Source organism: Odontomachus brunneus, unplaced genomic scaffold (genome assembly GCF_010583005.1).
Source record: "Odontomachus brunneus isolate Ranch 3 - 2012 unplaced genomic scaffold, Obru_v1 Obru_scaffold_253, whole genome shotgun sequence".
Taxonomy (NCBI): Eukaryota; Metazoa; Arthropoda; class Insecta; order Hymenoptera; family Formicidae; genus Odontomachus; species Odontomachus brunneus.
This window is the reverse complement of record NW_022639703.1, coordinates 382,678-397,792: the sequence shown is the minus strand read 5'-3', so window position 1 is coordinate 397,792 and position 15,115 is coordinate 382,678. Positions and strand designations below refer to the sequence as shown.

The 15,115-nt window shown below is 35.4% G+C and overlaps 1 protein-coding gene and 1 pseudogene across 1 annotated transcript in view; both read right to left on the bottom strand.

Annotated features, from left to right (window-relative positions):
• Positions 1-2,016: 2,016 nt before the first annotated feature.
• On the bottom strand, positions 2,017-2,707 carry LOC116852736 (annotated as a pseudogene).
• Positions 2,708-4,911: 2,204 nt separating this feature from the next.
• LOC116852735 (leukocyte tyrosine kinase receptor-like) overlaps positions 4,912-15,115 on the bottom strand; it is a 360,643-nt gene continuing 350,439 nt past the window's right edge. Inside the window, exons 17-18 of the mRNA XM_032833366.1 lie at positions 9,461-9,934; positions 4,912-6,265 (exon numbers count right to left, since the gene is read on the bottom strand). Of these exons, the coding sequence (XP_032689257.1) occupies positions 6,218-6,265; positions 9,461-9,934 (522 nt within the window). The 3' untranslated portion in view covers positions 4,912-6,217. The remainder of the gene's footprint in view (positions 6,266-9,460; positions 9,935-15,115) is intronic.

Here is a 15,115-nt window from a genome sequence, read left to right as displayed (position 1 = left end):
ATATATATATATATATATATATATATATATATATATATATATATGTATATATATATACCGTGTAATTTTTTTCAGATGAGTACTTTATCTAATTTACTTTGTTTTATGTTGTATATGTATTAAAAATAATATTTGTTGAATATTTCTATGGTTTTCTTTTTATCTAAATGCCATAGAATTCATAAAACCGCTTCTGCATTTGCGCCTGTCAACTTGCGCTCTACGTACTGTGACGAGACGTTTGAGTTCTCGTCACTACGGCCCGACCGACCATCCGTCGGATCGAGAAATAAGGCGCTCAGCGCCAAATAAATTATCAACATACCGCCGGTTCGCGATAACGCCGTCGATTGTTCCCAAATGAAAGGACGACGTACGTGCGAACTTCGTGAGTCGGCGGATATATAAGCCGCGCGCGATAACGACAGAGCACCAGTCCGCAGCATTCATTGTTCTCACGAGCACGAACGCCTTTCCAGCTTCCAACCGGTGCGCTTATCGACTGTCCTGAAACCGCTCCGCCGCGAGAAGTTGCGCTTATCTCCTCGCGGAATCTTCTCCAAAACCGTCGATCCGCTCCAGAGTCAAGGGATATAGAGCTGGCGCGCTCATCGCCTCTGCTAAGCGCTCCTGGCACCCTGGTCGGCTTCTGAGTGTCGCTCAGGCCATCCGTCCGAATCAATACACCGCCGCAATCCGCCGATCACCGTTGCACCGCGATATCCACAAGCGACCCCGGCTGCTATAATCGCCGCCCACCGTGTAGCATTAAGTCCGAATCCGCGATCAGAATTAAGTCTGCGTTCGTGTTAGAGTTAAGTTAGTATTAAGTTTGTGCTAATATTAAATTTCGTTCGCGTTAGAGTTAAGTTAGTGTTAAGTTTGCTCTAGTATTAAGATTCGTTCACGGAAACTACACGCTAGCACCAAGTTCGCCGCACGCGTCCGTCGACCGCGTACACTGTACACTCTATCAATAAATTGTTTTACTTGTTTATTCACGATTCACTCACGTACACTCACACTCACACCCGCACCGAGATACGCGTTGCCCGCCTCTCACAGGAACTCGTAGACACCGGCGAGCTTATCCACCGCCGCCCAGCGTCCGTCCAAAACTGAAACCGAACGTGACAGTACGTCTATTTGTGCTATAAAACGACAGCTATATTATAAATCGACAGCATCATCGATAACGTACGAATAGATATAAGAACGAATAGAAAATATTAAATTTGCAAAAAAAAACTTAATGTAAATTTTGTTCCTCGCATATATAAGAACTCGGTGTGTCCACGATTCCAAGATGCAAAGCGCATTGCTCTTTATTATGCAGTTGCTGGGAAATGTATAAATTTTTGAAATATAACATTTTTGTATTTGTATTTGTCAACAAAAAAGTTAAAAATAAATAACTTCTATTACATATTGATTTGTGTAAGAATTTGCTTTAGTCTTTCACTCGTATTTATATTAGTATACAGTTTTCAACTGTTTTTATGCATTTACGTGTTACTACATGTCAGCGAACTAGTAATATACGTTAAAAATCAAACAACATTGATTACAGCGAATGTCTCGGGTTAAAAATCAAACATTTTATACTATTAGGTGTGGGAAAAAGTTCGTGGCGTTTTTTTAGTAAAACTTAAGTATTTTTCTTAGAGTATTAAAATCAATTTATTCAAACCAAATATGTTCCATTATTTTCGATAACATTTTGTCATTTTTGGGGCAGAGCCATAATCCCATCGCGATAGATCTTCTGTGGTTTCTGGTCGAAAAACTGCTTCAAGTGATTTTCACGAGCATCTTTTGAAGCCAGCTTTACACCATTAAGAGAGTTCTGTAGAGACCTAAACAAATAGTCTGAGAATGCTATATCAAGACTATACGGTGGATGCATCAAAACTTCTCAGCCAAGCTCTCGCAATTTTTGCCGAGTCATCAAAGATGTGTATGCTCGAGCGTTGTCGTGATAGAACACGACACTCCTCCTATTGATCAATTCTGGTCGCTTCCTCTCAATTACTTGTTGTAATCTCTCTAGTTGTTCACAATTAATCAGAGTTCGGAATTAATTTTTTGACCGGGCGGTAACAGCTCATAGTGAACGATTCCTTTCCAATCCCACCACACACACCACATCACTTTTTTCGTCGTCAATCCAGGTTTTGCGATTGCTTGCGCCTTCTCTTCTTCCTTTGTTCACGATCTTTTTCGAGTTCGATTGTCATACGTGACTCATTTTTCATCATAAGTTATCATTCTCTTCAGAAATGACTCAATTTCATTCCGTTTCAGTAGCATATCGCAAATGTTAATTCGGTCCATCATGTTTTTAACACTCAACTCGTGAGGAACCCAAACATCGAGCTTCTTTTTGTATCCAGCTTTGTGTAAATGATTGAAAACTGTTTTGTGGTCGATGCCTAGTTCCCTGGCAATCTTCACACTGCTCACATGCTTATCACGCTTTTTCCATGATTTCATCGGACTTTTCGGTGATTGGTCGACCGGAGCGAGTTTCATCTTTGATATCGAAATTTCCAGTACGAAAGCGAGCGAACCATTTCCGTACTGCTGATTTTAATAGAGTATCTTCACCGTAAACAGCACAAATTTTTTCACAAACCTGTGCAGCGTTCTTGCCTTTATCGTAGTAATACTGCAAAATGTAGCGAATTTTTTCCTTATTTATTTTCATTTTCAAAATAAAATAACTTTTGATCCATTTCACCGATTTCAATTTTTTTCGGCTCAAACAAAGGTTGAAATGTCATGCGTGTCTAGTGTTGTCGATGCGATTAGTAGTTACTAATAAGTAGTTACTAATAAGCGAGTACTGAGTATGTAATGCCATCTAGTGCCAAACGCCACGAATTTTTCCCACATTCAATATCTAGCAAAACACCCAATCATGAAAATTCGCAATGTTTACCCCTTGTTGATAAAATTGAAATATCGAGTTATATAAAACTGAAATATCGAGAAATATGCAGTTTTGTTGATAAAATTGAAATATCGAGTCGCTAATTTTTTTTTCATTTTTTCAAGTATGTCTTTTCAGAATTTACAAGTAGTTTTCAAATTGGTCTATAAACAAGAAAGATATGATTTTTTTTAAACTAAATCAAGATTTTGTTGCATTTATTTTCTCTTTTAATCCGTATAGCTCGGAACTCCTTAATTCTATCGACTTTTATCGACTCTCATTTATTATAAGCTTGTTCTTTGATCAATTCTCTATACATTAAAAAAAGAATAGAAATATCTCCATTTTTACTGGAGTTACAATGACAAATGTTGATGGGTCCCCGGGACCTCAATGTGGACAATACGTAGGCAAATAAAAGTGTGTATAACTAGGGTTAAAGTGTGCATTTAAAATTGGACACTCTTATATATAAATAAAATTTTATAATATTTCAGATTATAATGTTACGTCCTGCACGGACGTGAACAATATATCTTATTTTTTCCACATCCGGGATGCATCTGTAAAACAGCACAAGACAATAAATAGTTTTCCTTCAATTGCAAGATTTCCTCAATAAAATTTCAGCGATAATCCAATCCGCAACCCTGGGAAGCACGTAACCGAAACTCTTCTAACTCCATAAACCTATCCCGCTGGAGCCGAGTACTTTATCTGTAAATCAAAGGCGGCCAAACCTTAAGAAAGAAAATATCCATTGTCACACGAATTATACTGTCTCAGTTCCTGATTTATATCTGTACGACTGTCCTCGACAGCTCGCCCCGAAAATTCCCTCACCACTTCAAAATTCCTCTAATCAGTACCTCTCCAAAACGCGTGATTTTTCTCCACTTACAATCCCAGCCAAATAAATTTTTTTAACCATTTTTCTTAAAACATTACTGGCTACAGACCTCATCCCGCACCTACCAAATCCTCTAACAAATCCAGCAACAAGTATCCCTGAAAATTCACATTTTTCAACCCAAACAGTCTCGTATAAAAATCTAGAAGCACAACCCGCGTTCTCAATATTTTTTGCTCTTTTAGTACGTGCCAGTTGAAATCGTTGCACCATTTTCTCGTTTATTTTCCGTGACTCTTTATATGATCCTTCTCGCGATTTTCCCAACAACTCCGTTACGCGACAATGTGGTGATTTTAAGCCCCTTCCGGAGTCTCAGCAGCAAACTACCCAGCTACAGACCACTTAAAGTCTGCAGCCACCCAGCTTCTATTTTTTCGTCAACAAATTACAGCCCAGGTCTTTCAAAGTAAGTCATCTTATTTTTTCTTTTTTACTTTCTTTATTCTTCCTCCATTTATTAATCCTGACCTTCAATTTTCTTTCTCCTTTCTCTCTCCCCCGTCTTCACCAATCCTTCCATAACCTTCCCTACCAGCCACACAGAAATGTACACACATACACATGTGCACCTCCGCATCTGGGTTTTGAAAATAGGTTCTATATTAATTTTGTTATTTCATATTGAACAACTAAATATAAATTTATATCCAATTTGTAATCAACAATAATTAAATAAATGTATACATATTTTATTTAGAGTCGTGCTAAATAACCTTAATCCATCATTAATAACAATATCCCCCAATTCTCCTGATTCAGCCTCGCGCTTGCGGTCAGTCCCTGGATAAAGAGATTCAGTTCTCTGATCTGAAATAGGACCACCCGACGTACCTCGTGGCCAGAGTGAAGGAACTTTTCCAGCTCCTGACCTGCTTCGTGATAATCAGGTACGCGCGGGACTTACAGGTACTCACGTGGACAGTCCACTCGGCCGTCGCGAGCAAATCCGTCACGTAACAACACTTATTATTTTGTGAATCACGATTATCTATATTGGAGAATCTCTACTTGATCTATCAATTGCAGAGAACTACGTTTCAGGGTAGCAGTAAAATGTAGTGCATTTCTTTCCACAAATACGCCTTTATTACGTTTCACGTACAGATACATAGTGTGTAGTTGACTTTCATACGCTACGCGCACGTAAAGTACGTCGTCGTTGTAAGAAAAATAAAAAAGGACTCGTGCTCTTTTTATGTTCACCACTCTTGATTCATCCAAACTTCTTACGAAATACTCACTCGCTCGTCCGTTTTGTAATGGCAATAGTATATAATGAGAAGATCAATTTCACATCATCGATTCTCCAGATAGAGACAAGTCACGAGGTAGACGATCAGCCTACGGAGACTTTTACATCAAGTATTACTTAAGTATAATATTTTACTCAACAGTCATGACATATTTTTCGGGTCCGAGTTGATCCGGATAGATTACTCATCAACGATTGCCGATTAGTTAGACGACACAACCTAGTAAACATCAACTAACAGTGTATAAATGTTATAATTTCCCATTCAGCAATATAAATGTAATATAACTCATGCTATACATAACAGTTACATTGTTAAGTGAAAAAGTATATCATTGGTGTGTTACCATTAGTAAGTGTTTACTTGGAATTATTTCTCAGATCAGTAATACCTTATTTCAAAGACAAAACTACTCGTGCGTGGGTTAGTGTTTTACACGTTGAATACATATATACATCGCGAACTTTATCACTTTCAAGTTAATTAAAACCAGTCACATATATTCATACAACAAGCCTCACACATCGTTTCAACTATCAAGGTTATATGCCCTGAGTAGATGTTATCCGAAGTTTACCATTTCGCCATTATTTTGCAATAATTACCGCTCGATCATAATCACGAAATTAGGAAGCTTACGAAATAAGCTCGATGAAATCATCTCGATGTAACGCGTTTGAATACAAGTGTTACGTATTTTAGTATCTCTTGTTACCTCTATATGTACATGATCGGTCGTACTTACATTAGCTCAACAACAACAATCTCTCTCGATCTGTTAACTCGCGCAAAAAAATCACTCTTCCTCTTTTTCACGCGAAGAGTCAGTCTCAGTTCGTGTTGCGACTCGACTCGTCCTAATCACAAGTGAAAGCTCATTACGTGGGGGGTATTTCCGATTCATATTTACAATAGGGTCTCCTCAGAATAGAAACGGCGCGAGTATTCGTTGTTGTAGGCCCACGGCGACGAGGAGAGTTCCACGAGTTGCGTGTCCGTCGTAACCGCAGTCGTCGTTGCCGATCGTTGCAGCTGCGTTCGGCGAGCGCCATTGCAGCTGAGCGCAGCCGCAACTGCGGTCTTCGGGGAGCCTCGTCAACCCCCCTCGGATAAATCTCAGCAGGAACACTCCTCCTCTCTTGGTAACTCGTGACTCAGGGAATCCTTCAGTTCCGAAAAAAACAAGAATATCATGAAAAAGTGGAATGAAGCTCGTCGGAAACAAAAAGTGAAGAGCTACGTCTCAATAATACTATGAAAATCTGTAATGGCTAATGCAATGTAATTTGCATACGACAATTTGCAGCTTTTTTAGAACTGTCATTGATTCATTGAACTTGTGAAACTTAATAATAATAATAATAACAATATTATTATTAATAATAATAATTATAATAATAATAATAACAACAGCAATATTAACAAGATAATACCCTTTAGTTACATAAAAAAACTATACATATAAAGAATCAAAAGTAACACAAACACAAAAAATAAGCTAAAGGTAAAATAATAATTAAAAATAAAATAAAAATAAGTGAATAACATAAAAAATCAAGCGCTATAGATAAATGAATATACAAATAAACTATAAAATGAATACTTAACATAATTAATAAATAAATAGAATAAGATAAATATATAAATATATAAATAAATAAATAAATAAATAAATAAATAAATAAATAAATAAATAAATAATAAATAAGTGTTGGGTAGAAAATAGCAAAAATTATTTGATAGGGATGAAAAATACTAGAAATTAAAATAAATAAAATAAAGATGCAAATGATAAAATAGTAGATTTATAAAATAAATAAAATAAAGTAGATTTTACAAAATAAATAAAATAAAGATGCAAATGATAAAATACAAGTAGTAGATTTTATAAAGTAAGAAAATAATAGAAACACAAGGGGAACACCAGATGATTGCTTCGGAGATTTTGATGCGCTTTTTATAGGTTGTTCTTGGGCGAAAAAAACGACACGTGTTCGGCCGTTTTAGCCAATAGGCCATAGTTTCGAAGAAATCGATTTTTAAAGAATGACTCTAATCGGCCGCAGCACATTTGATGTGTTCGACCGTCACTATTAAACAACAGCAGCGGTAACGAAAGAAAGTAACGACGTTGATTTCGTATGCAGTAGGTTGTGTATTCAAATATTGTGTATTTTGTTAATTAAAAATTCGTTTCTATCTGTAATTATTTATATTATTTATATTATTAATATACATAAATATTATTATTTATTGAATTATATTGGTATTTTTTTTGTAAATAAAATTTAAAAATTTTTAAATAATTATTGTAATAATTTGAAAAAGCTGCATAAAGGAATATTATCTTTTAAATTTTTTTAAAATTTAGTATTATTAATTTTTATTACTTTTTGAATGTAATGAAATTTTATAAATTTACAAATTAGTAAATAATTTGTTTTCTTATTGTCTATTTCTTATTTTCGTACTTTTCTTTTTTTTTTTAATCAATTACGCAATGATAAACAAAGGTTGTGAAGCTTGTGCCGATATGTCATTCTTTAATGATTCTATATTATTTGAGGAAATTATTAGAAAATTTTTTGTCATGTTGCTCATGATTACTCACGTTTTTATTACATTTTTATTTATATATCCATATGAATAACAACAACGACGACGACGACAACGACGGTAATAATAATTACTCTATACATGTATATTTAATTATTTATTAATTTATACAATTTTATTACAATAAAAAAATAATAAAAATTAGTAACATTAAATTAAAATAAAATTTATAGAGATAATATTTCTTTATACAGATTTTTAAAATTATTACAATAATTATTTAAAAATTTTTTAATTTTATTTACAAGATAATATACCAATATAATTAAATGAATAATCATTTTCGTGTACATCTACATTAATAATATAAATAATATAAATAATTACAGATAAGAACGAATTTTTAATAAAAAAAATGCATGAGATTTGAACACGCAACCTACTGCGTACGGAACAACGCCTTACCTACTATGCTACCGCTGCTGCTGTTTAATAGTGATGGTCGAACGAATCAAGTGTGTCGCGGGTGACTTTAAAAATCGATTTCTTTAAAAATCTATTTCTTCGAAACTATAATCCATTGGCTGAAACGGCCAGACATGTGTCGTCTTTTTTCGCCCAAAAACTGTCTATAAAAAGTGCATCAAAATCCCCGGAGCAGTCATCTGGTGTTCCTCTTGTTAGTTAAAAAATAGTGGGAGCTTTTTTGAAAGCTTTATCTAAAATCTTTATCTCTTTATCTAAAATCTCTTATAAATTTAAAATCTTATAAATCTTATAAATTTTATAAATCTTATAAATCTTATAAATCTTATAAATCTTATAAATCTCTTATTAATTTCCGAAAGACATTATTAAACTGCGATTGAGGAGTTCACATCTGAGAAAGTTGGCGTGAGAAATTTAGATCGTTGAAATTCTTAGATCGGTGAAGTCAACGGTTTTTCCATTTTTTCGGAAAATTCTTTTTATCATATATTAAACGTCGAGGTGAAACTATCACCGTCGAGTTACTTGCGCCCTTTTCTCTCAAAACGAATCCTCCATCGCATCATGAAAGTTTGAAATCGTCGATGGATGAATTGCGTCTTAAGATGATTTTCACCAAACTCTGATTAATCTAGTTGACAATTAACTCATTCGTCAGAATTGCCAATATAGAAAATAAAAGAAAATTTTTTATTAAAACAAGAAAAAGCAAATTTTTTGCCCTTTACAACCCATATTTAATCCTTAGTCAACAAAGCATATACTGGAACAATAACCACGAAGCTTTTTTAATTGCATCCGGTCCAGTTTTTCTAAAGTTTTATCAACGAATGTGCTTCAAATTTTTTTCTTTAAACCATATACCATAAATGAAAAATTATATAGTTTTATATTTTAATAGGAATGTATACGAAAAAACGTCTCATTATAACAGGTTTTTTACGCTGAAATCAACCTGTACATACGCACTCAAACAACAATAACGTTTAGGTGGGATCTGACACTACTTTTGTTGGCTAAAGATTAAAAGTACTCATCATTATTCAATTAAATATTATTTATTTGAAATGTTTCTATTTTTTTATTTTGCCAATGTGAGCAAAATTATTAATTTCTTTGGAAATCATTTGTTCAAAAAAATTACATAACTAGAAATTGCTGTGAGCAACTCCGTCAAGTTTATTATCGGTTTATCGTCAGTTTAATCGGAGTTTGGTAGAGATCATCTTTAACGTTAAGTACCTTCGATCAACGAGCTCGGTCATCTACGGATGGAAACTTTGCAGAACGCCGGTAGGTAGGAGATCAAGTTACCTTCCTTAGCTCCATACTGCCCGGTGTGCTCGAGCGTTGCGTATGCCTGGTGATCTTCTCATAGGGAATAGCACCTTTGTAGAGAGCGCTTGGGTCCAGACTAAGAGTCGCTTTCAGCGTGCTCTTCTTCGCTACGTCGTTCGCGTTATTGACGTTCGCATAGTTAAGGCCGATGATGCGACTCGGCGAACAGGTGCGCGTGTTGGGCGATGAGTTCGTTGTCGTGTTAGGTGGAGTGTCGGAAGATTGCACAATCAGGGAGTCGGAATTGGTGTCAGTTGTCGTTGTACTCTCATTGCCATTCCTGCGATCTGTTATCGCACTATCGGTGTTGACAGTCAGGTGACACTCCTCTTCCTCTGGACGGTTGTTGCCGTTCTCTTCATTTATTCGGTTGTCACGCTCTTCGATGTTGTCACACTGATGTATTGTCTTCAGATCTGAACGTTTCGGCAGATCTGTTCGATGTCTACCCTGTGGATTATGTAAGTTCATTTAACATTATTGCAATAGACAACAGGGTAATTATTGTGTCTGCCAACGCATTTGACAACGGAGTAACTTTCTTGAATAATACAGGTAATCCGCAAAGAAAATTGATCTTAATTTCAAGATTAATCAGAATAGTAAGTGTTGTATTTGGTAGCAATGAGCAGTAAAATTGTGCAAGAAAATATTCGATCCTGAACTCGGTACGTAAATCGGTTTAAGTAATTGGTATAGCAATTGGTAAGAGTAATTATCCATATTATTGTTTTTATTAGAATGTTTTTCTATTTAAATAAAAAAAAAATCTAGCACAAATAAGTAGAAAAATATTGTTTTTTTAAATTAAGTTAAAATATTAACATAAATAAAAAAGTACTTTTTTATTTATTTGTGCTAGTTTTTTATTCCGTGTGTAGCTAGTAGCTAGTCCCCCCATCGGACACTTCCCCAGGTGGCGGATTGGGGAATGCTCACCGGCGTTTTTCATTTTTAGCCCGAGGGTACCGGGGAAAGAAAATACACGGAATGGACCAAAACTAGCAAATAATAAGGCAATGGACAAAACTATCACGGAATGGAATATCTCAGGTGACAGCCCGATCATTAAAAAAATTCGGAAAATCCACCCTCTTTGGAAGCAAGATCCCCCCATGGATTCTGGGGGAGAAGAGCTATCTATTGCTATATAAATATCTAAATAAGATAATAGAATTGAAGAAGGAAGATTTTTAAACTGAAAAGCAGCAATTTTTATACAAAACCTTATTAACCGAAATTAGTGAAAAAGAAAAGTTTATCTTGAGAATTGAACAAATAAAACAACAAATGCGAGAGTTAAAACTAAAGAAATGTAAGTGCTCTAATGAGACGCAGCAAGTAAATATCAATTATGAAACAGATAAGGAAGAATTGCAAAGGGAAACAGAATGGATACTGAAAAAAAATCCAAAAAAGGAGCGAAAGGTGAGTTAATCAGTATGTATTTTATCTATAGAAGAAAAATGTGGAGAAAAACGCAATCAAGAAACTAAAGTAACTGGTAAGAATAAACCCCAACAAGTAGAACGTCAAAGACTAGTGGATAGAACGCACGTGGATACATCTCCTCCTATATATGTAGCATAGATGAAAGAGTACTCCGAGTTGCATATGATCATTAAGAATGCAGTTGTAAAAGAATGCAAAATAAGTGCTTAATAATGATGCGTGAAAAATAAACACTCTAGATGGTAGTTCATATAGAGTGCTAACGGCTGCATTAAATAAAAGAAAAATTCAATAGTATACGTATGAGGATAAACACGAAAGACTTATCAAGATCATGGCTAGAAAATTACATTCATCATGTAGCAAAAAAGATATAATTGAAGATCTCAAAAATAAAGAATTCAACGTGCTAAATGTGGTTAATATTCTCAAACGAGAAAAAAGGACCCTGGAAAATAGGAAAATGGAAATTATGAAGCGAGAATTACTACTTTTTATGCTAATTTTTTATAATAAAGAAAGCATTGAAAACATCTATGCTATCAAAAATATTAAATTTTGTTGTGACGATAAAACTATTAAGCAAGACTACACGTTGGATACCACAATGCAAACGTTGTCAAGAATTTAATCATACACAAAGGTACTGCCAAAAAGAACCAAGATGTATGAAATGTGCAGATAAACATTTCACCAAAACTTGCACAGTCAATAGAAACACGAGATGCATAAATTATAATGGTGATCATCCGGCCAATTATAGAAGAGTATTATAGATGTGAGGAAAAGGGCTTCAGAAGAGGAGGGATGCTCTGTTAAAACCAAAACAACGAGCACAACAAAGGAGTACTCAAGGCAAAAAAGAGACTACTTTCATACAAAATTCATTGCTAAATTGAAGTTATTAGTGAGAAGAAACAAACAACAATTGAAGGAAAACTAATCATACTGAATAAATTAAACGAGCAAAAACTTGTTAATAGGCAAATCCCTGATAAAATTAATAGACTTGAAGTCAACTTGAATATCAACGCGAAGATGAAGAAAAAATGAGCCTGAGAATACCTGGAATCCCAACTAAATTCAAGAACGAATATATGAACTAGAGCAATTTTTGCAAATGCAGAAGCTCGATATATGTCTTATTTCAAAAACACACTTTATCCGTGAATCACATATTAAAATTAGAAATTTTGAAGTTAGTTATGATTTCACGCAAATCATCCAGCAAATAAAGCAAAAGGATCTGCCAAAAATATTAGGCACTACCTCTAGTTAAGTATAGAAACGGACCAGATGCAAGTCACAATAATGTCACTTTACTTCAAAGTCAAAACGAATCAAAACTATAAAATTGCAGCTTTATACAGCCCGTCAAGATACAGTTTAAAGGAGCAGGACTATTCTATTTGTTTCAATACATTAAGCAAAGCATTCATAATTGGTGGAGACTTTAATGCTAAAAATATCTATTAGGATTCAAGATTGAACCACAAGTAAAGATAATGAATTCTTCAAAGCAGAACGTAAACTCAAATGTGACTTCTTATTTACAGGAAAGCCAACGTATTGGCCGACTAACACAGATAAAATTTCAGATCTAATTGACTTATTTATATTCAGAGGTATGTTGAGGAATTATATACATGTTGATGGTGATGAGTCCCTATTATCGGATCATACTCCAATCATATTAACAATTAGTACGACAATAATATACAAAGATGCATCATCAAGACTGTTTAATTTCAAAACAGACTGGGAAAAATTTCGCGAAGATCTTCAACAACTCGTATAACTAAATAAATCATTGAAGATACCATATCAATTAGAAACTAATATAAATGCATTTATAGAGACCATACAGTGAACAGCTTTGCAAAACATTTCCCAGACGAAAGCTCTAGCTAATTATCAAGAAATATACCCTCTTGAATTTAGAGAACTTGTTGCTGAAAAAAGAAAAGCAAGAGAAAACTGGCAGTGCACTAGAACGTCGCAAGATAAAAAATTCTGAATTCACTAAGCAACAGGATTAAAAATCTAAGTAGGGAAAGAATAAAATTATCAATCGATGCCTGAGAAGACTTACATAAGAGAAAAACACCGATTATTCTTTATGGAAAGTAACGAAGAGTCTAAAACAACTAAAAATGCAAAATCCATCAATCAAACACGATGATGGAACCTAAGCAATCATTTCTAAATAAAAGGCTGAATTATTTGCAAATTACTTGGAGGAGACATTTAAACCACTACTGAGACAGATAGCTGAAGAGCATCTTACACGCACCAGAAGGAGAGAAAATTTAAAAATTCCACTAGTTACTTTCCTAAGGGGTATGGCCACGGTAGAATTTTTAAAAAAGCGAAAAAAATTATTTTGTTTAAACAGTACCTTATCTTTGTAAAAATAAGTTGCAATTTGATTTATAACGAAAAAAATTTGTTAATGAAATTAGAGCAAACACCATAAGGTACGATACAACGCCACCAGGCGTATCGGAGCACGCCGTGGTGCGAATTGAGTAAAAATGAATTGCTTATTCGTTGTTTAGGAGGTTACACCCAAAATAGCAACGAAAATTTTAATTCAATTGTATGGAGCACGAATTCATTATCATTGTATTCAGCCGAAGAGCAGTTCGAGCGGCAAAAAGATCTTGGATATAGCTACCGATTTAGCTGTGTGCGTCTTCAACGATGGTCTAAACAGCATCATGTAAGTTATGAAAGTTTTGGGCATCGCAATAAGCCCTAATTGTTATAATTTCTGTGTCAAGGTCGATGAACTGCGCGTAGCACAAACCGAGCGCTATGGTACTGGCATTGCGAAATAATGGTAAAAAATTTTTAAAGTCACAATCTTTAAGTTTAAGTGCAAAAAAACAGCACTTAAAAGTTTAAAGGCATTTTTTCAAAACGTGTTTCAAATTGGTCTGACGCATTACTTCAATAATTTTTATTTGAATGACTTCAAATTTTAGCAGCAACTTGTTAGATATATTCCGCAGAGAAGTACGTAGAAGTTTTTCAATATGTAAAAAACTTTTATTTTATGAATAGTTTTTAAGAAATTTTTTAACAAAAATTGCAACTATGATTTCAAATGCCTACCATTTCTGAAAAAAAAAACAATATTTTTAAAAACCTTTATGTACTTCTCTAGGCAAAAAGAAAAAAACTTTTTTTCCTAAGTCAAAATATGTGGACGCTAGATGTCAGACTGCAGAGCACTTCCATAAAAAAAACGTATTAGGTTCCGTCAGCGTCGCCACTTTGGATCGAAAAAATATAAAAAAAAATTTTTTAAGTATCTTAAAATATATCGTAAACAATGCTTCAATTCCATTTTATATTAATTATTTTTTTTTATACTAAGAAAATCGTTAAATTTATTGATGTTTTTAGGTCCACTACTGTGGCCATACATCTTGAAGAACTTGAAAACGTCATTAATAAGAATCTGAATGCAAAGAAAGCTACAGAATACAATCTTATAATAGGCAGGATAATCAAAGAACTATTAGAGATAGCACTTCAAATTCACTTTTGCATCATATTAACGCGGCTATTAGATTAAAATATGTCCTCATATAATGGAAAGTTGCAGAGATGATAATGATACTAAAGTCTGGTAAACCATCCACACCACTCACTGCTATCACTGTAGTACCGAGGTGGACACGGCGCAACACACCCTTGAGCGTTGTCCCTCTTGGGTGCAGGAGTGCTGGTCGGAGTTGTTGGGGCGGACCTCTCTTCCCCGGCCCTTGTTAGGGCCATGCTCGGGGAAGAAAAGGCCTGGTCTGCTCTCACTTCCTTCTGCGACGAGGTCACGCGCAGAAGGAGGAGGCGGAAACCTCATTTTATGCGCCTTATGCGTTACGCATAAGGCGCGGAGAAAATGAGGGATACATAGCCGGGCGCGATAGGCCCGCCTTCCTCCCGCGCACACGCGCGGAATGGAGGGGTCGCGAGCAGCGGGCAGGAGAGGGGACCCGTTGCAGACGGTCCTTTACCCTGGAAGGTCCCCGAGCGCGCGGAGTATTCTCCTCAGGGGCACCAATGCTAGGTACCACGGAAGGAGAAGGAGAGCCGCTGTCGCCAGGATGCGGCGCGACTCCTGCCCCCCCCCCCCCCCCCCCCCCCCCCCCCCCCCCCCCCCCCCCCCCCCCC